The 25,510-nt window shown below is 35.2% G+C and overlaps 2 protein-coding genes across 4 annotated transcripts in view; both read left to right on the top strand.

Annotated features, from left to right (window-relative positions):
- Positions 1-14,036, top strand: part of hipk2 (homeodomain interacting protein kinase 2) — a 136,954-nt gene extending 122,918 nt beyond the window's left edge. For both annotated transcript variants that reach the window (XM_051135801.1, XM_051135800.1), the window contains exons 11-15: positions 3,217-3,396; positions 3,505-3,834; positions 5,571-5,818; positions 7,562-7,722; positions 7,806-14,036. In XM_051135801.1, coding sequence (XP_050991758.1) covers positions 3,217-3,396; positions 3,505-3,834; positions 5,571-5,818; positions 7,562-7,722; positions 7,806-8,267 — 1,381 coding nt within the window. In that variant the 3' untranslated portion in view covers positions 8,268-14,036. The remainder of the gene's footprint in view (positions 1-3,216; positions 3,397-3,504; positions 3,835-5,570; positions 5,819-7,561; positions 7,723-7,805) is intronic.
- A 2,043-nt stretch (positions 14,037-16,079) lies between these two features.
- si:ch211-1e14.1 (UPF0606 protein KIAA1549) overlaps positions 16,080-25,510 on the top strand; it is a 62,984-nt gene continuing 53,553 nt past the window's right edge. For both annotated transcript variants that reach the window (XM_051135569.1, XM_051135568.1), the window contains exons 1-2: positions 16,080-16,252; positions 17,797-17,962. In XM_051135569.1, the coding sequence (XP_050991526.1) occupies positions 17,869-17,962 (94 nt within the window). In that variant the 5' untranslated portion in view covers positions 16,080-16,252; positions 17,797-17,868. The remainder of the gene's footprint in view (positions 16,253-17,796; positions 17,963-25,510) is intronic.

Here is a 25,510-nt window from a genome sequence, read left to right as displayed (position 1 = left end):
AAGGTCTTTGTTCAAGAGTTATACTTCAGGAGCCTAACCAACCAGTTATGAGGTGAATCGCAACAAGCAAAAATGAAGTATTTGACAAAAGTACAAGACCGCAGTGCTTTATGGGAGTGGGTGGGTTCTAATGTGTTTGGCATGATTTGCTTTGTCTGCGCTTATCTGATTGGTGGAGACTTCTGTGTTAAATTAATGGATAAAGTCATTTTTCTTCTATTGAATATGATTATTTCAAAATTAAATCTGGCTTCAACAAAAGCATTTACTATTAAATAACAACCTCGTCGCTCACAGTAGTTCTGTTTTTAAAGGCTTATAAGTTATCACTCAAAATCAATTCCCCTATGGAGAAAATGAACGACTTTTACTTCTGGAAACCGACTGTTTCACTCTATTCCATTTAGATGTTGCTGCTACAGAAGCTTTTATCTTTCGTTTTTTTTATTTAGCTGGACAGATCTGGTACAATTTCATCATGTTTAATAGGGACTTCATTAGCATTTTAAAAACAATTATATCCTCAGCATACCATGCTGATTATAAACAGGTCGTGTGGAACTCAACCGATCTATTTTAAGATACCACGACTGGTGATCCGTATATTTCACGGCAGTTCGGTACCGCAACGCTGGGTTTTAATAATCTCCTAGATTATGAACTAAGCAGATTGAATTATCTAGGTTGCTTAGTCTGCAAATGCACCTACAAAGCCAACATGCGCTTGAATTATTCATTTGGAATGAGGGAATGGAATATTTTAAGTCTGATACTCATTATATTCTGGATTCGTTTGTTGGTTTCTTGTATTAGAACAGTGAGTGCAGGAGCGTGTCTCTGGCTAGGACAGGGTAATGGAGCCAAGTTGTGCTGTCCTGCATGAGGTGAATGTATTAGAGATGAACGTGTGCTGATATCTGCAGATCACCACATCTGCGCCTTAAGCTCAGCCCGGAGGGCTTGGTAGTCCCGAGCCAGTCCGGTTAGAGAAGTGTCGCACTTTTACTGCAGAGAGAGAGATTTCTCCTGTGAGATCTTATGCTGTTCTCTACTCCTCTGCTGTTTGCTGCAGTCACTGCTGCCCCCTCTGGCCAAATGTTGCATTGCATTTAAATTGCATTGCATTTAGGTACCGTTTTAGTTGATGATTAAAGATGTTGCAGATATCTAAATGCTAAGTTAAGTGTTTATTCCTATGTATGAAGTGTTTAATTCTAACAAGTAATGTTGTGGTATATCAAAATATTTGGGGGAAAAATTTTTTGGTGACATTAGGAAGTTACTTGAATCTGTAGGATATGTATTGTACTGCATCAGAGCTTTGTACACTACAAAAATTGTATTGACAGCTACATTTTTAAACATGCTTATAACAAGGTACAGTAAATTCATGTTAAAAATAAATTGTAGAGAATGTATTTTGAATCAATGGGAAATAGATTTAAAATTCCGCACTATTTTTATGGGATTATCGCAAAAGTGAAACGTATTAAAATTTTAATATTTTGTAAAAAATTTTATAAAAAATGTAAAAGTGCGGTCAAACGATTCGCCACGATTAATCGCATCCAAAATAAAAGTTTTTGTTTTTGTAATACATGTGTATGTACTGTGTATATTTATTATGCGTATATAAATACACACACAGGCATGTACATATTTTGAAAATATTTACATGTATATATTTATATTCATATAATTTATATTATATATAAATATTTTTTTAAATATATATATACATAACATATTTTCCTTAAATATTTACATGCATGTGCATGTATTTATATATACATAATAGATATAGACAGCACATACACATATATTATGCAAACAAAAACTTTTATTTTGGATGCGATTAATTATGATTAATCGTTTGACAGAACTAATATAAGCAACATATTTTTCTTAAAAATGTACAAGCATGTGTGTGTATCTATATGTACATAATAAATATAGACAGCACGCACACATATATTATGCAAACAAAAACTTTTATTTTGGATGCGATTAATTGTGATTAATCGTTTGACAGCACTAATATAAACAACATATTTTCCCTAAAAATTTACATGCATGTGTATATCTATATGTGCATAATAGACAGCACACACACATATATTATGCAAACAAAAACTTTATTTTGGATGCGATTAATCGTGATTAATCGTTTGACAGCACTAATATAAACAACATATTTTCCTTAAAAATGTAGAAGCATGTGTGTATCTATATGTACATAATAAATATAGACAGCACGCACACATATATTATGCAAACAAAAACTTTTATTTTGGATGCGATTAATTGTGATTAATTGTTTGACAGCACTAATATAAACAACATATTTTCCTTAATTTTACATGCATGTGTGTGTATCTATATGTGCATAATAAATATAGACCGCACACACACATATATCACATAAACAAAAACTTTTTTTTTCTTGGATGTGATTAATCGCGATTAATCGTTTTACAGTGCTAATTTACATTTCTGAAAGCATTAGTAAATGTATGTTGTCTCGTTGCATTACAGTTTTTTCCATATTCCATTACATAATTTTTTTTTTGGTCAGTAATATCTGTGCGTATTTTAAATAATTTTGCTGGCCAGGTAGATTTATTCTGTTAAAAGAATGTTTAGTACTTGTTTTCTATTAAAAAACAAGACAAAGTTACTGATTAAACTTTTTATATTGTATATTTGTATATTTAATATACACTACTGTTGAAAAGTTTGGCGTCAGTGAGTTTTTTAAAGAAATTAATACTTTTATTCAGCAAGGATGCATTAAATTGTTCAAAAGTGAGAGTAAAGACAGAATCAGAAATAATATTACAAAATATTTCCATTTCAAATATAATAAATGCTGTTCTTGTGACATTTCTAGTCATCAAAAACCTCTGAAAAAAATGTATTAAGCTGCGCAACCAACTTTCATAATAATAAAAAATCAGCACATTAAAATGATTTCTAAAAGTTCATGTGACACTGAAGACTGGAGTAATGATGCTGAAAATTGCATCACCAGAATAAATTACATTTTAAAATATATTGCAATAGAAAACAGTTGTTTTACTTATGCAATAATATTTCATAATTTGACTGTATTTACTGTATTTGTGATCATATAACAGCAGTCTTACTGATCCCAAACCTTTGAACGATAGTGCACTCTTTAAAGCGCATGCTTTAATTATGCTTGTTTTGTTTCAGGAATTCACATCCCCATGGCAGCCATTACAATCCCATTATGCAACAGCCAGCCTTACTGGCAGGTCACGTCACCCTGCCCTCTCAGCAGCCTCTCAATGTGGGTGTGGCTCATGTCATGAGACAGCCATCAAACAACAACTCCTCCTCCAAAAAGAACAAGCAGCACCAGATGAACAACAGGTCAGACAACACTTACTAACAGTTTCTACCATGGTAAAGTGATGCCATCAGGTGGCATAAATGCCATGTTATAACAGGATTTCTGATGTGAGCCTCGTTCTTTCTTAGGAACATGTCAGCGTACGACGTGTCCTCCACCCAGCCAGTGACATCACCTCAACGCTCCAAACGAGTGAAGGAGAACACCCCTCCTCGATGCGCTGTCGTTCAGAACGGCCCGTCCTCAACCTGTGTCCCATCGCAGATCTGCGGAGGTGGTGGAGGAGGCGGATGGGGAGGCGAGCAGGCATGTAGCACCACACGAGACCACCATGGTCAACACAACCCACCACGCCAAACCATCGTCATCCCCGACACCCCCAGCCCAGCCGTCAGTATCATCACCATCAGCAGCGACACGGATGAGGAGGACGACCTTAAACAGCCCAATAACACCAGGTTGGAAAAATGGCACGAGCGATTTCAGCACGTGACATATTTTTTAGCATTTAATAATGTACGACAGGGCTTGATTTTATCCATCAGGATTGTGTTTATGTTAGGATGTAATATTATTGCTTAATATTTTTCTGTCTGTGCGGGCTTGGTTATGTCAAAATCATTTTAGGAGCGGAGGAAGTTATTACATTTTGATGAAAGATTATAAAAACGATTTGTTTTCTGTGGAATAACTGATGAATAGCGCGCAATAAGACCAGGAACGCTTATTGAGTAGATAAATAGGGTCAATTTTGACTTTTAAATGCCTTTTTAGCTCAGGGAAAATACCGGATAATGCCTTGGAAATGACTTTGGCGGTCTTGGGAGTTGGAGGTTTTACCTAACAAATATGACATTGTCAAGTATCATTACACAAAATAATAGTTAAATATTATTCAGATTGTGCATACACTGTAAAAAATGATTCGAATTTTAACGATATAAGACTACAGTTAAAATCTGTGAATTGGTTAATGGTATGTTCCCTTATTGTATACAGTGAATAACTGTGATAAATCTAATGGGACATTTAATGTAGAATTCTGTTATAGTTATAGTTTTTTTTTAAGTCTGAAAAGAATATATAGTGAAAAAAGGTTGAATTGACATTCCCAGAATTTCCTGTTAAGTTTTTTCTTACTGAGGACAACTGAGGGACTCATATGCAACTATTACAGAAGGTTCAAATGCTCACTGAAGCTCCAGAAGGAAAAACATGCATTGAGAGCTGGGGGGTGAATACTTTTGAACAGAATGAAGATGTGTACATTTTTCTTATTTTGCCTAAATATCGTATTTTTTTTTCATTTAGTACTGCCCTTCAAAAGCTACAGAAGATGTGTACATGTTTCCCAGAAGACAAAATAAGTTACATTTACCCCGATCTTCAGTTTCCAGAAGTTTTCACCCCCCAGCTCTTAATGCATCGTGTTTCCTTCTGAAGCATCAGTGCGCTTTTGAATCTTCTGTAATCGTTGCATATGAGTCTCTCAGTTGTCCTTAGTGTGAAAAGATGGATCTCAAAATTATACAGTCATTGTTGGAAAGGATTCAAATCAGGGTTGCCAGGTTTTCACAACAAAAGCCGTCCTATTGCTACTTAAAACTAGACCAATCGCGTTTCGAGGGGAGGCCCGCTGTTATAAATCGCATTCCGGGGGGATAAAATGCATGTTTTTTGTCGGGGTTCCCCTGGTAAATTCGCATTGCAGGGGCTAAATATGACCTTATTGGGGTCACTTCAACTTGTGGACTTGGCAACACTGGTTAAAATACACAAAAATGCTGAAAACCCAAAGAATTTGTAGGACCTGAAGGATTTTTCTGAAGAATAGCAGGCAGTTTAACTGTTCAGGACAAGCAAGGGACTCATAAACAACTATCACTAACAAAAAAACAACACAGTATTAACAATCAAGCGTATATAAACTTAAAAAAAGGGTCATTTTATAACTTTAATTTTATAACTATTATGTTCTCTTGTGGACTATATGTAAATGTATTTTATGTGAAATATCTTATTCAGGTGAGTACTAAATACAAAATAACATGCATTTTGTACGATCCCTCTTATTTTGATAAAATAATTATCATTTTACAGATTCTGCATGGTGTATGTAAACTTTTGAGCTCGACTGTAGTTTTAATTTCTGATGAATCGCCTTCCTAACCTTTCTGTTACGCCTTCTCAACAGCACGTCATCCAAACAGAGGAAGAATGTGATCAGCTGTGTGACGGTCCATGACTCACCTGACTCTGACTCCAGCAATACCAGCCCGTACGCTGTGGAGTCCCGGCCTAACGGCCCCAACACCAACGGCTACGACTCCAAAGGCGCTGTCCTGGACAACTACAGCAATGGGAACCCACGCACCATCATCATCCCCCCACTGAAGAGCCAGAGCGGCGAGAATCTGGGAGAGTGTGACAGACTCCTGCCTGGTGAGACAGGGGATGGGCTGATAAGATGACAGAGAAAAAGGGACACCTGGCAGAGCCTGAATCAAGCATCAATTTAAACTGACAATTCACTGACAGCCTCTGATACGCAGCGTCGATTTATTTAGTAGATTTATGTGGCATTTCAAAATCTATGGGCAATAAAAGCAGCTTAGAAAGGTGATTCAAGCAACTCAGATCTGTTCAAAATTGTCAGGAGGTATTTTATGACAAGGCAAGCTTAAGTGTGATCAGCAGTACTGTTGGTGTGCAGCTTTTTGGAATACTAATTGATTCTAATTGGTCAGTCGCTCTATTCTGTAGTTCAGCTACAGTTTGTATAAGGACTGCTAAACTATATTTGATACAGGCAAATGATTTCCTACATAGATGTGCTAATTTGTGTCTGTATTCTCTATCTTGTCACATAAATACATTTGAATTTTTTTTTTTGAAAATGATGAATTTATTGTTTTAAAATAATTTTTCCAATATTTTCAGCAATTTTTAACAATAAATCACAATATATCAGTATTTTTCAACATTTATATATCATAAAATAATTAATATTCTCAACTTTATTTTCAGCTTTAACACAATACAATCAATATTTCCCAACATTTATTTATTTATTTATTACAATCTAAAGAATTTGTAACAAAATATAAAGAATATAATTATTTAATAAACAAATTTTTATTCATTCATCTAATCATACATTCATCACAATATAATTAATATTCATTCATAGCTGTGCTAATTTCATGTCTAATTTTCAGTCTGATCTCTTTCTTGTCACATTTATACATTTTTAAAAAATTGTTGAAAATATTAATTTTGTGTTAAAATAATTTTTCCAAAATATTCAGCAATTTTTCTCAATTTGTTTTTTTTTTTTTACTTTAGATTTGTCAATTTAACACAATAAATCAGTCAATTACAAGATATTATTATTATTATTATTTTTTTTTTTTTTTTTCAGTTTTAACTAAACATAATATTTCCAACAATAACTAACTAATAATTTTTATTTTTTGTTTGTTTGTTCATTTATTTATTTATTCATTCATTCATTCATTCATTCATTCATCAGAATTTATATTTCATATTTATTCATTCATTCATACATAGCTGTGCTAATTTCATGTCTTTTTTTTAGTCGGTGATCTCTTTCTTGTCATATAATAAATACATTTTGAAAAATTAATATAAATTATATTGCTTTAAAATTATTTTTCCAATATTCTCAACAATTTGTCCAAATGTATTTTTATTTGACTTTTTTTTAATAATTGTTCTTTTTATTTATTTAACACAAACATTTATTTATTTATTCATTCATTCATACTGCACAATATAAACCATTTTTTAACATTCTAATTATTTTTATGTACTTGTTAAAAAATAATCAACGTTATTCCCAAAATGTTTTTTTTTTTTTTATTGAACACAGTACAATCAATATTTCCAACCATTTCCAACATTTATTTATTTAACATAATATAAATAATATAAAAAACTGTTTTTTAAATTCCTATTTATTCATTCATTCCTCACAATATAATCAATATTTATACATAGCTGGGCTAATTCCTTGTCTCTTTATTTTGCAATATTTTCAACAATTTTTTGAAATGTATTTTTATTAGAATTTTTTTTTAGATATATCTATCCATCCATGCATCACAATGTAATCAATATTCCCAACACTAATTCAAATTTTTTGACGTTTTATCAATTCAACAGACACGGTGAACCACCAGAACTCCACCTACAAGTTCAAAACCTCCAATGGGGGCTTGTCTGCCAACAACCACTCTTCGGGAGGCGTGGCCGGAGGCGGGTCATACCGGCAGCAACGCACGGGACCACACCCCTTTCAGCAGCAGCCTCTAAATCTCAGCCAGGTACTTCACTAGCACATTTCATATCTGGTTCTTACTTCATACATGTATCCACAAATGTAATACGCTGATATCCCCTCATCTAGGCCCAGCAGCACATGGCAGTCGAGCGTAACGGAGGTCACCGGCGGCAGCAGGCCTACATCACCCCCACAATGGCCACCCAGGCTCAATACTCCTTCCACAACAGCCCCACCCACACAGCTAACGTTCATCCCCACCTGGCCGCTCCTCATCTCCCCGGGCAGCCACACCTGTATACCTACACTGCCCCAACGGCCCTGGGCTCCACCGGCACGGTGGCCCACCTGGTCGCCTCGCAGGGTTCGGCACGTCACGCGGTCCAGCACGCTAGCTACCCGCCGGGCATCGTCCACCAGGTGCCTGTAAGCATGGGCCACCGCGTGCTGCCGTCGCCCACCCTGCACCACGGCCAGTACCAGGCCCAGTTCGCGCACCAGACCTACATCAGCGCTTCTCCTGCCTCCACTGTCTACACTGGATACCCGCTGAGCCCCACCAAGATGAACCAGTACCCTTACCTCTAAAGCTGAAACACTGGAGCCCAGCCAATCGCTGCTTACCATTTCCTTATCCCACCTAGAGACAGAAAGAGATGCTGAAGCCTATCGACCCTTAACCCCATCCCCTTGATCCTTTCATGCTTAAACTTGAAGACAATGAAGACGCCGATGGATAGAGGAAGTGTACTCTCGGAGGGAACAGAAGGGTACTGAGGAGTTTTGCTTTTTTTTTTTTTTAGATGAGTTTTATTTTGCCTTCTCAAAAGGGCCAGTTAACGTTTTATTTCATGATCTGGAGGTTTCGTTTCTTTTAAAACAAAAGAAGGAGTTTCCTAGTTTCTTTTACAACAAGGTCTCATCAACAGGCCGTTTGGGAGAGACAGAGTTTCGTTCGACGGAGGAGATTTTGTTTGCTTTTCCCTTTCTTGAAATCATTCACCGACTGTTTGAGCCGAGGTCACGACGTGGATGTTTTGAATTCCTACGAGAATTTTTTTTGGATAAGGTGAAATACGGATATCTGCTGCTCTTCAAAGAAAAAAACATAACGATGGCCTTGAACTGTCTTAAACGTTTCCAAATTACACGCGGCGAGCGGTATCGTGCATATTCCGCCGCGCTCTCCGACAACAAACACCTGGAGGAATCTTCTGGAAATAGGACGACAAAACTTTCTAGTGTATTTATAGACTTCGTTTGTGTTCACATTTAGAAAAGAAAAAGCGTTTGTCATACCGTAGAACATTAGCTGGGCCCCTCTTTGTAGAATGTAGCAGTCTGCACCCGTTGATTTCATGAAGAACCTTTCTGATACCAATAGATTCTTGTTTTTCCTCTTTCAATGTGATTGCACAAAGTGGTTACAATAACATAGGCATGTTCAACACGGTAGTCGGTCGTGCGTTTGCGTGCATGCGTGCGCTCGGCGCATCTGTGCGACATATTCCTCCACAGTCTTAGGTTTATCATTGTTACCTCGTAGTGCCTTACATATATTATGACAGTTTACTTGGCTGGAAACCCTCTAGAACCAGATGCTAGTCAGAGAGTTGGCTCCTAGGTTGAACATCTTCATCCAAGCTGTTTCGTGTTTCGTTTTGTTTAAGTTCCAGGTGTAAGCGTTAACCCTAAACGTTATTTAATGCTTCTCGTTTAGCGTGCATGAGGTCTTTTACATCTAAAGATACTTGCCTGGGGTAACGAACCAAAGTCATCGTTTAAAACTAAATAACTTTTGTTCTGGATAGTAGTGGATATTATTATATATAGTGTATTTACTGTACATACCGTAGCTATGCGTTTTCGTATCACTGATTTTAGGCTACATATGTCATTAAAAGGGAGACTAAAATGGGAAAAGTATCGTTCAATCAAATCAAATAAAACATACCAGGCAAGAAAAGGTTGTTTGTTTATGAAAGGCTTAGAAACCTGGGAGGGTTCGAGAAGGAGAGTCTTGTTAGGAGTACAAGGTGGATTTTGATGGGAATTGTTGGGAACGCAAGAAGGCAAATTCCACATTTTTAATGAGAATAGCATGTTGGCTTTGAGCACGTTGGTAGATGCCGAAGGAAGCCGTGCAGCGCGGCTGCACACCATACTCTGATTTAAGCGCTCGTTCGAGGTTCTACGAAGATCTGTGGGGTTTTTATTCTCATGTACGCTCCGGGGTTCAAAGTGCCCCTGATTGCGTGAGGGTATGTGCAACAACATGCACCGGAAATCGAAATTGGCTTCGTCTTTTTCACTGTTTGTCTTACTGTAGGAATCACTTCAGTCAGTATAGAGATAGCGAACGTGTAGAAAACTGTGGGCCAATGCTTGTCTTTTTTTTGCTGCTTATTTAACATTGATATGCTAGCCAATCATTTACACCGTGTCCTAACCATGTGCTCTGCAGTAAAGCGATTAAAAAAACAAGGAAATTTATATAGTACTTAGTATAGGAGTTTTAAAGGATGCATTAAATTGACCAAAAGAGGCAGTGAATTTATATTTCGAAGAAATGCTGTTCTTTTGAACTTTCTAGCAGAAATAATAAGAAATGTGACCCTGGACCACAAAACCAGTCTTAAGTAGCATGGGTATATTTGTAGCATCAGCCAAAATTTCATTGTATGGGTCAAAATTATTGATTTTTCCTTTATGCCAGAAATCATTAGGATATTAAGTAAAGATCATGTTCCATTTAGCAAATTTCATACCATGAATATATACCAAATCAAAACCTAATTTTTGATTAGTAATATGCATTGCTAAGAACTTCATTTGGACTATTTTAAAGGTGATTTTCTCAGTATTTAGATTTTTTGTACCCTCAGATTCCAGATTTTCAAGCAGTCAAATATTGTCCTTTTCAAACAAACCATACATCAATAGAATGCTTATTTATTACACAAAATGACCCTTACGACCGATTTTGTCGTCCAGGGTCACAAATGTTTTTAGAGCAGCAAATCAGCACATTAGGACGATTTCTGATGGATCATGTGACACTGAAGACTAGAATAACGACTGCTGTAAATTCAGCTTTGTATCACAGATATAATTTACATTTTAAAATATATTAAACAGAAATTAAAATTTCACGACATTATTGCATTTTTGTTAAATAAATGCATCCTTGGTGAACATTAAGAGACTCCAAAAACGATATTAACATGTTTTTTTTTACCTTTATAATCATTTAAGAATGGAAAGAATACAAATTGATTCAAATTCATAAAATGTACAAAAAAAGATTTTTGGCGATTATGCGCCTGGTTAGGACACTGTGTCTTTGTTTTTTTCGTTTTTATGTCTTCTGATGGGCACATGCTTATGGAGTATCTCACATATACCCTCTTCTGCCCTCACGTCATGCCACAGAACTTGCATTTGAAGTAGTTTTACTTTGAGATGTTTCTATTTTATTGTTTTACTTTGCTAGGTATATTGTGTTCTCATAGAGAGTGTTGCAATAATTTTTGTGGATGTTTATTAATTTCTTTATGCATCATTTGTTTGATTTCTGGTGGTCGATATGTAACTGTGATGTTTAGTATTCATATACGGACCCTCGTCTGATAGGAAGCGTGGACTTTGTCCATGTGCTCTGCCAAGATCTGACACCATTTATGTTGTACCCAAGCCTTTGGCTTGCTAGCTTGTCAGATTGATTCATAAAGCTGTGTGTTGTGGCTTAGGATGCCAATAGATTATATTTTGTTGTTGTTGTCATATATTTGTTTAAGCTTAAGTTGGATGCACACAGTTGAGAAAGGCTCCTTCGACGTTTGCATAAAACATTCCATTCCGGAAGGAGCCGTTTCTGACGGCACTGATCTGTAGTCTCCAGTCTGTCTCACCTCACAGGGACCGGCCTCAACGACCAAAATCGGGACTCCGCTGGCATTTAAGGACTTTTTGTTCTTCCCACCAAAGAATTTCAGCATGTCATTGATGCACAGACGTGTCCCTTGCTGTAATGGAGAAGACAGAGTGAGTCTCACTGACATTTGAAAAATGAAAAATATTCTAAAACACAGGTTAGGTCAGGTCGGTGTCAGAAAGGAACCATACGCAAAATACAGATGAGAAAAATAATGCAGTTGCTGAACTTAGCACAGTATAATCCATTGGTTTTATACCTTTCTCATACCTTCGATCAGTGTTAGTGTGGACAAATATCTGAATTTGTTTTTTTTTTAGTAATGTCAAAGCCACACTGATGCTTTATTTCATTTATTAAAGCTGCTGTCTGTAATTTGTTACTTGTAAAAAGTATAAACACTTGGATTGGATCAACCAATAGAGTGCGACGTGGGCGTGACTATCTGTTAATCCAACAAATGGAAAATTGAGGGTGTGTTATATAAATTACACACTGCAGCTTTAAATGTCAGCTTTTGTAAGCTTTATTATTTTGGTTTTAACTACATCTTTACGAATCACATAGATAAATTAGTTTCATGTAAGGGCCTGTGAATCCTGAATCCAGTGCCGTCACCTTTTATGAATGTAAAATTTTAGACTAAAATATCTGGATTGCTCTGGCTAGTAATCACTAAAATGCGCAAATCTCAAGAACGACTTGATCTAGCATGAATTTTAATCCAAATTATGCATTTAAATCATAGAAAGCCCTATTGATTCTTCAAATGAACAAGAAGTCATAATATTGTGATTTTTTTTTTTTTTTTTTTTTTGTTTATGTTACCAAAACAATTTATTCAGACAATTTACAGGCGATTTTGTTTTCCATCTTATGTCAAAACACTGCGCACGAAGCTTTAAGGAACCATATGTGTCATATTGGGGTTTTCTTAAACATTTATCTTCACGAATATACAACCTACAATCAAAAACTTTTGACACTGAAAGCAATGTTAGGACTGAAAAACATTCCTAAATGTTCAAATCCCTGTTGGATGGCACCCAAATCAACACTTGTAAAGCACATGATCATGAATGAACTCAAAAGCTTGCAGAAATCACAATGGATGATTGTTATTTTTGTCATTTGAGTGGCCACAGTACTTCCACAATTGTAAAGCTCCTTTTGTTTTTTTCTCACGTGTGGGCTGAAGCGGAAGCATTAGGGGTTAATGCATCGTTGAACTTGTGTATGAATGTGCTAAGAGGCCAAATATGACAATACGGCCATCTTCATATGTTGTTTTAGAACCAAAAAACGCAAAACAATAATCGTTACGCCCAAGAACACTCACCGGTCAATTTTTTGTTTGTTTGTTTGTTCGTTCTACAGCATAGTCTCTGTCAGGAGTGTGTATTACAGAGCGATTTTACTACAAGCGTGTAACGTATTGACACGTACATACGAATCACCAGTGAATGCAAGTGAACGTGTTTGTGCAGAAACGTCACTCATCACACGAGTCGCCACAGTAAACCCGTTATGTAGCTGTGATGCACCGTAGCCGTTCGTGCAGCCATCGAAGACGTGAACAATTTTCTACTTGCACAGCAGCGAACATTCACAGTCAAATGTAAAAACTAAATATTTTTCTACAATGTTTCAAGACCTAAGAAAGCATCCGACCCCCCGACCCCTGATTTTTGTCGATTGCTGTATGGTTTATCTCAGTAGTGTGTATCACATTAGTTGTTGTCAAAGCTATTGTGTGCTGCAGTATTTCCAGGTATACTTCTTTGTTTATTGTCCTTTTTTTATTATAATTATTATAATTTTGCTTTGTTTATTGGGGATTTGAAGAAGTGTGACGTCTCATTATTTCAATCTGTTAACGTAGCATTATATGTACCCTGTACCTTAGGCTAATATTATTAAGTATGCTATGAGAATGGATATTTTACTGGCTTTATAGAATGTTAAAATGAATATAATAATGACAATAATAAGAATGATTTAACTCCTAAAAATTGAGTACTTGCTACTAAGCGCTTGTGTTACCATTACAAATGTTGTGTGCTTCTCTTAATAATTTTCGTTGTAGAAAAAAAGAAAAAAAAAACCCTGAGTGAATTTTATTAGGCTTCAACGACTAATGATAGCAGTGTAAATTCATGGAGGATTTTTAACAAACCTGGGGGTTATAGAAGAATATAGTTATTTTAATCGTTCTATTTACTAACTGTAGGGTGTGAAGGGGCTCGCGTCGTGGTGAACTATGTTATAGCTTGTTATTCACTGTTACTTTTGATCATTTTTCGGTCTCCAAGGTGAATCGAGTTATTAAAGGAAATTTGTATGCTCACATATGCATATTGTATATGTGTAGAAATGTAATCACACTTTGTCTTGGATTTACATTAAACTGTTAAGTCACGGCATCCGTCTTGTATTTTCATGCTGTCCTTGTGAGTTTCTTTCAGGGCAAAATAAGAAATACTACATATTTGTGCACTCTAACCATATATTTTGTTGCAGTAAGGAACTATATTTCAGTAATTATAAGATTTAGGCATATTTGATTTTATTATATTATCCATATTATATTCAGGTGATATTTTCTGGAAAAACACAATACAATTTAAAACCTTTTTATACACTACCAGTCAAGATTTTTAAATGTTTAAATATTTTTAAATATTTAAATATAATATTCTGAAACATTTTTAGTATTTAAAATAACTGTTTTCTATTTAAATATATATTTGAAAATGTAATTTATTCCTGTGATCAAAGCTAAATTTTCAGCATCATTACTCCAGTCTTCAGTGTCACACGATCCTTTAGAAATCATACTAATATGCTGATTTGCTGTTCAAGAAACATTTTATTTTTATTATTATTATTATTATTATTTATTACTACCAATATTAAAAACAGCTGAGTACATTCTTTTCAGGATTCTTTGATGAATAGAAAGATACAGAGATCAGCATTTATCAGCAATAAAAAAAAAGCTTTTGTAACATTATACACTATACCATTCAAAAGCTTGGAGTATAATTTTTTGGGAGGGAAAGAAATTATAGAAATTAATACTTTTATTTAGCAAGAATGCTTTAAATTGATCAAAAGTGATGATAAAGACATTTATAATGTTACAAAAGTTTTCTATTTCAGATAAATGCTGTTCTTCTGAACTTTCTGTTCATCAAAGAAAACTGAAAAATTCTACTCTGCTGTTTTCAACATAATAATAATAGTAATAAATGTTTTTTAGCAGCAAATCAGAATATTAGTATGATTTCTGAAGGATCGTGTGACTGGAATAATGATGCTAAAAAAATCAGCTTTGAAATCAGAGGAATAAATTACATTTTAAAATATATTCAAATAGAAAACAGTTTCTTTAAATAGCAAAAATATTTCAAAATTTGACTTTTTTTTCTGCACTTTGGATCAAATAAATGCAGGCTTGGTGAGCAAAAGAGACAGATTTTTAAGATTTTTAACAGACATAAAAAAAACTCACTGTTCAAAAACTTTTGATTCCTAGTGTAGATTTTGATTTTTTTTTTTTTTTTTTTTTTGCTTTTAGATTTGGATGGATTTTATGCAATTTCTGTTCATGCTGTTGATGTACACGTTTTATGAAATAAAAAATAAACAAACAAACAATGTGAACGCTGGCAAAAACAACAACAAAAAGTTCCAGAATCACGTTTTGCGATATGTGACCGTGGACCACAAAACCTGGTAGCATGGGTATATTTGTAGCAATAGCCAAAAATACATTGTATGGGTCAAAATTATTGATTTTTCTTTTATGCCAAAAATCATTAGGATATTAGGTAAAGATCACGTTCCATGAAGATATTTTGTAAATTTCCTACTATAAATATATCAAAACTTAATTTTTAATTACTAATATGCATTAAGAACATCAACTGGACAAGTTTAAAAGAAATTTTCTCAGTATTTAGATTTTTTTGCACCCTCAGATATTGTATCTCGACCAAATATTGTCCCATCCTAACAAACCATACATCAATGGAAAGTTTAACTTTCAGATGATTTATAAATCTCAATTTCACAATTTGACCCTTGTGACTGGTTTTGTGGTCCAGGGTCACGTTTGACCATTAAAATTGCTGTTGCCCTCAATTTCCGCTAGAGTGTGCTGTGACATAATCAAACTCAAATAAATTCTTTTACCGAATCGTTCAATAATAATCGCAATCATCTCAGTTTTTAAAAATTAATTATGTAAAACCTTCCTAAACAATTTTTAACCTAATCTAGGATAAATTATGCAGCCTCACAAGCTCCGGTAACAAAACGCGTTGCCGTGAAACCACAGACGCCGGCGGAGGTGTCAACCTAACCCGGATTACTGAAGGACGGCGCGGAGAGCCAATGACCGTAGAGCCCATCCGAGACACTCCAAGTCCTGCTGTCAGGGGAGGATTTAGTGCAATCCCGAACACAGAGTGGTTGCATCTGAGAAAGTGAGTGATGCTCAAACAGGATCCGGACACTTATGGATAAAAATCACTTGTTGTGTCATGCAGTTATGCAAAACAGAAGTTTTAATCGTGATCAGAAACTGAATATGGATGCTATCGACGTTGGATTGTTGTAACTGTATGCTTTCAAGGTAAGGAGTTGCTTTTCGAGGTTGTGCATGTGCTAAAAGTCTTTCTTTGCTTTGAAATAAACTGATATAAATCCGATTGTGACGCAGGGTTAAGTTTGTAGACGTATATTTTGCAACTACAAGTTAACTCTAGTTAAATGCATCAGCAATCAATCAAATATATGGACGGCGACTGGCTGCGATCGTTTTTGCATAAAGGCATCTGAAAGAGTATGTCCTCCAAGTTGCAAAAGCTATTCAAACTAGGTGTAATAAAAACGCGAAATCCTAAGATTACAAACTATTGCTCTCAAAACCATCACGGAACAGTTAACGTTACTGGAAATCCCGACTAGAAGCCTAATCCGCGTTCAACACGCGCGTTTACCGGGGTTTTAACGCTCACAGGGGAGTTCACAAACCTTTACGTTGATTCTAAAGCAGGTTTACATGTCAACGTGTGAGTTTTGTCTTTTTAAAGCAGCATATATGCAAACAGTGTTTGGATTTTGCTCGGTAAGATTCGGTTCGCGTGTTAACGCACAGTAGAGATGTCCGAATCTTGAACGAATCGTTCTTGTGAGCCGAATCTTCTTAATGAATCTCGTGAACCACGACGATTCGTTCTCGAATCTGCCTGAATCGGTCGGCTGTGCGGTTCGCCTACTCTTTTAAATAGAGAATCGCCTTTTTCGGATATCCATCTTTTCCCTGTAAAAACATTAACAGTCATTTGTAAATTTGATGGGTCTGGCTTCCGGTCTCAACCGAGCCCAGCTGTTTTTAGCTAAACAAAACAACTCGTTTTGCTGCGTCATACAGCAAATTGGTGTCTTGCCATGTTATTTTAATGTATTATTTTAATTATAAACACACTGGTGTGTAGCGCAAACAGTTTTATCGTTTACATCACGTTGTTATTCTTCTCAGATAATGAACCGGAAGTCTCACACATAAATAGCAGAACAGAAATAGCTAACTGATATTAAACATTTAGTGAATTGTGAATTGAGGATTTAATACATGACATACAGTTACTTTAATAGTCGAATAGCAGAAATGATGCAAATAAAACTTGCTGTAAGTATGTTCAGGACTGAATCATGTCTGCAACAAACAAGTGTGACTTTACAGTTGACATGCTTAATATTAAAAACGTAATAAACATTCGTAAATACCTACACATGACTTTGCTGGAACCACGCGATGACGTAATTGCGCCGTGACGTATCACTATCGTTCTTTGAGTTGGTTCTTTGAAGCGAGTTGTTCAAAAGAACCGATTCGCGGAAACGAGTCGGACAAGTTAAGGAACAAAGGATCCGTGCGGTCCGCGCTCTGCACTAGCACTTGTAGTGTTACTCAGTCAGCATGGCAATTCACTTTAGTGGTTAAAATCTACAGCTGCGATTTAAATTTCGGGTTTTGGTCCTATGCAAGATGTAATTTCTTCGGTTTATGTTTAAATCGTTAGATTTGGTGACGGGAGTGTTCATGAAGTCATGCTGAAACCAGGACTGAAAATGTGACCTATATAACAGTGGTATTGTTTTCATCTGCTGCAGTTCGCGGTGACTAGTTAAACGCGTGGATAATCTCTCCTCGGATCACCTCGGACGAAACATGAGTTTCACTAAATGGAGGGTCTAATGATGGAGGGACGTAGTCAGGTCACCGCGTGCGTGCTGCTGATGTTCGTCTCCATGGTGATCGCTGATTCACCTGCTGCAGGTAAGTGATGTCATTGTCTGCTTTGGTTGGCGTGGGTGATCAGTTTGCAACCGGTAACTGGATGAGTTTATTGGCAGGATGACGGGAATTAAGCCTTTTGCGGAAAACTGCTGTAATGCAATCCAAAGTTTTGAGGACAGTGAAAATATTTCAGTGAAATGAATGTTTGATGACAAGTGATTTTTCAAAATGAATGTGTTCGGAATCTACAAATTATGTCTACACACGTCATTTATTCTTGATTAGATATTGAATATTGATTGGAAACAACATAAGTTTTTGGCTCAGCTTTCATGTTGTACTGTATAGTTAGTTGCATTTTATTATTTGCATATTTAACATTTTTCGCCTCATGTCAGTGACTGTAGAGCAAGACTTATTTTTTGTCCATTTAATTGTTTTTCCGTCTTTGTTTACAAAATGCAAGTGAATATTTAAGGTCTTAAGTTGAATTTTCAACTGTGAGAGATTCACAACTTTTAAAATATGTGACCCTGGACCACAAAACCAGTCATAAGTGTCAATTTTCTGAAAGCTGAATAAATAAGCTTTCCATCAATGTATGGTTTGTTAGGATAGAACAATATTTGGAGATACAACTATTTCAGTATATGGAATCTGAGGGTGCAAAAAAATCAAAATATTGGGAAAATCACCTTTAAAGTTGTGCAAATTAACTTCTTTGCAATGTATATTACTAATCAAAAATTAAGTTTTGATATATTTACAGTAGGAAATTTACAAAATATATTCATGGAACATGATCTTTACTTAATTTTCTAATGATTTTTGGCATAAAAGAAAAATCTATAATTTTGACCCATACAATGTATTTTTTGGCTATTGCTACAAATATACCCCAGCGACTTAAGACTGGTTTTGTGGTCCAGGGTCACATATAATCTCTGAGGTGCATAATAAAACATTTTTTTAAAGGCTGAAGGCATCTTTTAGTCTTTTAAACTCTTATTTCTTAGCCTAGTCTCTCCAGAAGTTTTTGGAAATTATCTTCAAAATATCCACTTTAGATTAAAATCATGTCAGATCCTCTACGATTTGTCAACATGACGACAAAAAACTTTTAAGACTACTTTTCTTGCTTGTGTGGAAGTTCGTCTGCATTGGTTTTAGATTTACCTTGAAACCCAGGCAATCTCTTACACTTATAGACAGCTGTTCTGGATTAATATCATTTTTAATAACAGTAATAGGTTACACTTTATTTTAAGGTGTCCTTGTTACAGTGTAATTAAACATTTAAGAATGAGTAATATTAATTAACTACATGTACTTACTATATGTGACCACAAAACCAGTCATAAGGGTGAATTTTAATAAACTTGCCATTGATGTATGGTTTGTTAGGATAGGACAATATTTGGCTGAGATACAACTATTTGAATTATGAAATCAGAGGGTGCAAAAAATCAAGATATTGAGAAAATTGCCTTTAAAGCTGTCCAAATGAAGTTCTTAGCAATGCATATTACATAAAGATATATTTACAGTAAATAATTTACAAAATACTTTCATGGAACATGATGTTTATTTAACATCCTGATGATTTTAGGCATAAAAGAAAAATCTTTTTTGGCTATTTTTGGCTATTGCTACAAATATACCCATGCTGCTTAAGACTGGTTTTGTAGTCTGTGGTCACATGTGATTAGGGTCTGGCTTAGGGTTACTTGCATGCAGTTATGCATAATTAATTGTTATTATAACAGTAAGTACATGTAACGTGTAACAATGACACCTTAAAATAAAGTGTTACCCAGTAATAATTTAGGGTAACTTACAAATTGAGCACACTGACTGGTCTTGCCTGTATATTGAGTACTATGTTGAGAACTTATGTTCTGTGAAGACAGAATAAGAAGAAAAATAGGCTACTGAAAAAAATCATGCTGCAAAATGCTTTTTTTGTTTCTTAGAAAGATTCTTTAGCTTAGCTTAGATTCATTTGCACTTCGAAATCCCGAGTCCCAAGTGCAAACTGAAGACTTATGGTGAAGTTTCTCTTTCATTGTGTCGATCATTCATTAAAAGAAGTGTCTTGTACATCAGCTGTCAGAGTAAACTTGAGTAATCTACTGCTTGTCTGTTCATGGTTAAAATCAAGATATTAGCAGCTTAAAATTGAGTGAGTTGCACAGTGTTGACAGTCCATTAATATCCATTTCAGCACATCGCAAGCTGTATTAAAGAAATGATGTGAAACTGTGTTTATTTAGTTCAGCATAAAATCAAAGTTCTGTCATAATTTATTCACCCTCGTGACTTTCTGTTGAGGAGCACAAAAGATATTTTGATGAACTTTGGAATGAATTGAGAAACATTTCTCAAAATGTCTTTTTTTATGTACCAAAGAAGAAAAAGTCACGAAAATGGCATGAGGTGAGAAAATATTTTTTTGCATGAGCTATCCCTTTAAAACAGGGCCATGTCATTATGACATCTCATATTGAAATCCATCGAAACATGTCATAAAACCAACTGGGCCAGTCTGTTGTGACAATTTATTCAGTCTTGTTCTGTCACATTCAGAACCTGAAAGGATCTTGTCAGTTCTGTGGCTTCTCTGAAACAGAGACAGAATCCTTCTTCTTGTGATCTGAGAAAGCCTGACGTAGGAAACCCTTGAAGGCAAGGGAACGATAGAGAGCATGAGAACAGGGTTATTTTGGGCCAGCACCTAGGTAAACATATAGGTAGAAAATCTTATTTTTGTCCAGAAAAAAAAAAAATTCCCTGAGTTATTGAACTTTCTATGTAATTATGCATGCGGCCAGTTTTGAGGGAAGAGTCTCTTATATCAAGCACAATACAATTACTACAGCTTAGCAGCTCAAATGGTTCTGTCATCTGCTAGCTCATAACTGTTTTAGTCTGACTCCATGCATTTTGAAATTGCTTTGCAATTTTGTACTTCATCTTGGCAGTGTGATGTAGGTCAGACAGTTTTTCCCACTACATAATGATGGGAGAGGCTAGACATAATTAACATCAAAAGCATTAAACAGATCTGTGAAGAGCTGACTGTGAGCATCTCGTATTCTGCGCACATGTTGCTGGTTTAGAGCAGAAGGAGTGGTGGGCGGAGCCATTAAACTTCGCCTAACCATTTAGGAGGGTACATCAATAAGGTGTTCTGAGGACAGAGAGTTTGTGTGGATACAAATTATAAATTGTGGTTGAATTCCCAGCTCTCTCTAAGGCAGCTTTTCTTGGCATAGTTTTCACAGCCTCGACTGTTGCTTTGACTGGCATCTGAATGATGTGGATGTACAGAATTTAACCTTGAAAGCTGGGTGTTTCTGAACGAGTAGACTGACAGTAACAGAACTGAGTGTGTGAATATGTGGCAGTGAAAAAAATTTAAGTCATTTTTTTTTTTTAGTATTAAGCTTTCTTATCCTTAGGGTCCTATGATTTCCACAATGCGAAAAAACTTGGACAGAATCACTGGATCTAGTCATAAAAATGGAACAGTGCACAGAATTCAGTTGATTAGCTAAAAGTTAATTAAACTATTAAAATGGAATCCAGAAAATTAAAATGGAAACCACAGGGGAAAAAAAAAAAAAAAAAGGATTTGTGAGCGGGGAAAAAACAAACAGATTTAATAGATTACTAAAAATGTAATAAAATTGTAATAAATAGTTTGTTACATTGTATAAGATTTAAGTTGTTTAGACATATTTTTTGATTACTAAAATTAAATGTAACTATTAAAGCAGAACCCAGATAAATTAAAACAAGATAAAACAGAATCCAGAAACATTTAAATGCAAATAAATAAATAAGATAGAATATGGGGGGAAATAAACTGATTTCATAGTGCTCTATATTCTGCACAGTTTCTGCTATCACTCCTAAAAATAATGGTTCTTTATTGGCATCGATGGTTCTATGAAGAACCTTGAACATCCATGGAACCTTTCAAATGCAGAAAAGGTTCTTTAGATTTTTGAAATGTTCTTCAAAATGGTTCTTTTAGTAACTGTTTCTTGGGAAACCAAAAATGGTTCTTCTATGGCATTACTGTAAAACACCCTTTTATAACCTTTAGTTTTAAGAGTGTACAAGTACAAAACACTTCGCTAAGATACGTGTGTTTTTGAATGGTCATTGCTTTGCAATTTCTAATTTGTTTTGAGTGGTTTTAAAGGGATAGTTCACATAAAAATAAAAATTACCACATGATTTATTCATCCTCAACCCATCCTAGATGTATATGACTTTCTTCTTTCACACAAATACAATCAGAGTTATATTAAAACATGTCCTGGCTCTTCCAAGCTTTATAATGGCAGTGAATGGGTGTTGAGATTTTGAAGTCCAATGAAGTGCATCCATCCATCATAAAAAGTGCTCCACATGGCTTTGGGGGGTTAATAAAAGCCTCGTGAAGCAAATCAATGCATTTTTGTTAGAAAAATATCCATATTTAAAACTTTATAAACCATAATCTCTAGCTTCTGCTAATGTGCATTCATGAGAGAGTGGCGTCATACATCTAGGATGGATTGAGGGCGAGTAAATCATGGGGTAATTTTCATTTTTGGGTGAACTATCCATTTAAGAGTGTTCTGGGTGGTTATAAGGTCAAATGAGCCCATTACCAAATACTCTAGTTCCTACATATGGCTTTGAAAACCCTTCAAAGTAAATCTCGGGGAGATTTTTTCACCTGTTTTATTACCTGCCAGGCAAAAATTGCAGGTCTGATTGCTTAGAGAGGTAATAGCACACTACTCCTCAACAGGCTACATTGATTTGAGGTGTTATTCATGTCTGTAGCACAAAAAGATAAGTTATACACTGAATTTTAATTTTTATGGCTAAGGACAAGACTCTCCACTAATGTTTCTGATTTCTGAACACTGAGCTGATTCACTGGGCTGCATGGATCCATGTGGCCCTGCTTTCCCCATGGCAGATGTTTGCTCAAGCCCATTAAGCTGTTAAAACAGGCAGAAGACTTAATGTGAAACAAGCATTAATTAATTAGTTATGTAATAAGTAACTCAAGTGGTCCAAATCAATGCATCCCAGTAGAGTGCAACAGGGTCTGCCCACTTTTTCCAGCAGTCTTGGTTCCAGAAGTTTGTTTAGAAGTATGATGCAAGGCATCTTCAACAAAACCATCCCGCGATCACAACATTACAAACATCGTTTTGAAGCACAAAAGTAGAGTAAAAGGAGATTTTGGGGACAAAGAACTACAGTATGCATAATAAATAGTACACTATAAAACTATTGATTTTTAGAAATAAAAGAAGTCCCTTAGGCTCACCTAAGCTGCGGGAGTTAATTAAAAGTACAGTAAAAAGAGTAATATTGTAAAATATTATTGGGATATTCCATGTCAAATCAATCAGAGGTCCCCGGCTCAAATTTTTGATTTTGCTACTTAGAGTCAAGTTACAGGGGGTTACAAAAAAAACTTTAGAAAGATGGCACCATCTTATTTTTACAGAGGTTGGTAGATCTATTAGTAAAATCTGTTGACTTTACATTACCACATTATTTGCCAGTGGTGACCATTCGAAAATGGAAAAACTGCACTTTTCTCCAAAGCTTGCATGCCTGTAACTCAAGAAGTATTAACAATATCTTAATGCCCTTTTAGATATTGGGTCTTAACAAACCTTCCTTTTGGTGTCTTTATTTTTAATGCCCTATGAGATTCGGTTCCAGAGATATTGAAATTTCAATATGGCTCCAGGAGTAAATCATTAAAATGTACACATTTTCAGTGGTCGAAAACCAAATGTGGGACATTTTGAAAAAATATGATACTACATTACTTTTAAAAAGGAATGTCTAAAGAACAGTTTTGAAACTAGAGATGTATCTCATTTCTTTCCATCAAGAAAACTGTGTTGAACATACCTGAGTACCATAAATATTATTTTTCCAAAGTTTTTGTGCCCATAACTCAAGAAATAATAAAGATATTGCAATATGATTGTAGATTCTAGTTCTTAATAAGTTCTCAAAAACTTTTCTTTTATAATCTTAATTTTCAAGGCCCTACATCATTCAGTCCCAGAGATATGGGGATCTCAATGAAGCTCCATGTCCAGATTGTGGAATGTTGCCTATTTTCAGTAGTTGAAAACCAAATGTTGGTCACTTTGTATACAGCTGATACTTATTTTATTTAAAGAACAATCAATGTCTGAAGAAGGAATAATGCTGAAATTAAAATGATATCTTGTTTCCCTCTATCAAAACAATTGCATACACTGTAAAAAAACAATTTGTTGAGTCAAATTAAAATAATTTGTAACCTGGCTGCCTTAAAATTTTAAGTTCAGTCAACTCAAAAACAGTTTATTCATGTTAAATTATACTAAGTGAAAACTTAGATATTTGAGTTGAATCAACTTAAAATTTTAAGGCAGCTGGGTTACCCATTTGTTAAGTTCAGCAAACACAAATATCTAAGTTGTTAGTACAGCTTAACATTTCAAGTTGACTAAACTTATTTTAGTTGACTGAACTTAACATTTTAAGGCAGCAGGGTAACAAATTATTTTAAGCTGACTCAACAAATTGTGTTTTTTATTTTTTACAGTGTAGACCATACCTGTTTGAGTCCATGACATCCATAAATTTATCCATGACATTTAATATTTTGGCTTTCATCACTATACATGTCTAGCTTTCCTCAGAAAAAATATTAGCAAAATCAAAAATTTGAGCCAGGGACATTTTTGAAATTTAGTTGATTTGACACGGAAAGCCCCTGTTTTCTATTCGAATATAATTTAAATGCAATTTATTCCTGTCAGGGCAAAGCTGAATTTTCAGCATCATTACTCCAGTCTTCAGTGTCAAATGATCCTTGAGAAATCATTCTGATATGCTGACTAGCTGCTGAAGAAATATTTCTTATTATCAGTGTTAAAACGGTTGTGCTGCTTAATGGTCGTGGAAACTCTGATTTTAAAACAGCAGTTATTACAAATAGAAATAGCAAACTGAAAAATATGTCTTACTGACTTCAAACTTTTGAAGAGTAGTGTACAATAATTGAAATATGACGTGATGTGGTTACATCATTTGCAATGCTTTTTGAGAGTAAGCGTTTACTGTGTTTTGGTGTGGTTGGTTCTCGTTTATATAGTAACAGCAACTCCTCTAATTGGTGGATGCAAGGCACTGCCTGCATCAGGATTGTGGGTAATGTAGTTCTTCACTGAGAGAAACTTGTGTTTGTTTAACAGTTAACAATTTTGGAGCTCATTTAAAGCTTCATGCATAAATGAAAATAAGATTTTACGTCCAGAACCCAACTGTTGTGGGCAATCTACTGTAAATAAGCACTTTTGTATATGATTTTGAAAGAATCCTTGTGGGGGTTTTTTATCAGCAGTGGCAACTGTATATAAAGATGTCCTTCAGGCAGAGATGAGAGCACTCTTGGACTCACAATCACACAGGTGTAGCCCTACTTATTATTCTTGTAAATGAAAAGCTCTTTCACAGAATTCACACCCGGCGTCAGAACCTCCTGAATCCCTGAGTTTTGGGATT

The sequence above is a fragment of the Labeo rohita genome, chromosome 18 (assembly GCF_022985175.1).
Source record: "Labeo rohita strain BAU-BD-2019 chromosome 18, IGBB_LRoh.1.0, whole genome shotgun sequence".
Lineage (NCBI taxonomy): Eukaryota > Metazoa > Chordata > Actinopteri > Cypriniformes > Cyprinidae > Labeo > Labeo rohita.
Note: the sequence above shows the minus strand (reverse complement) of the source record. Positions and strands in the feature narration are given on the sequence as shown.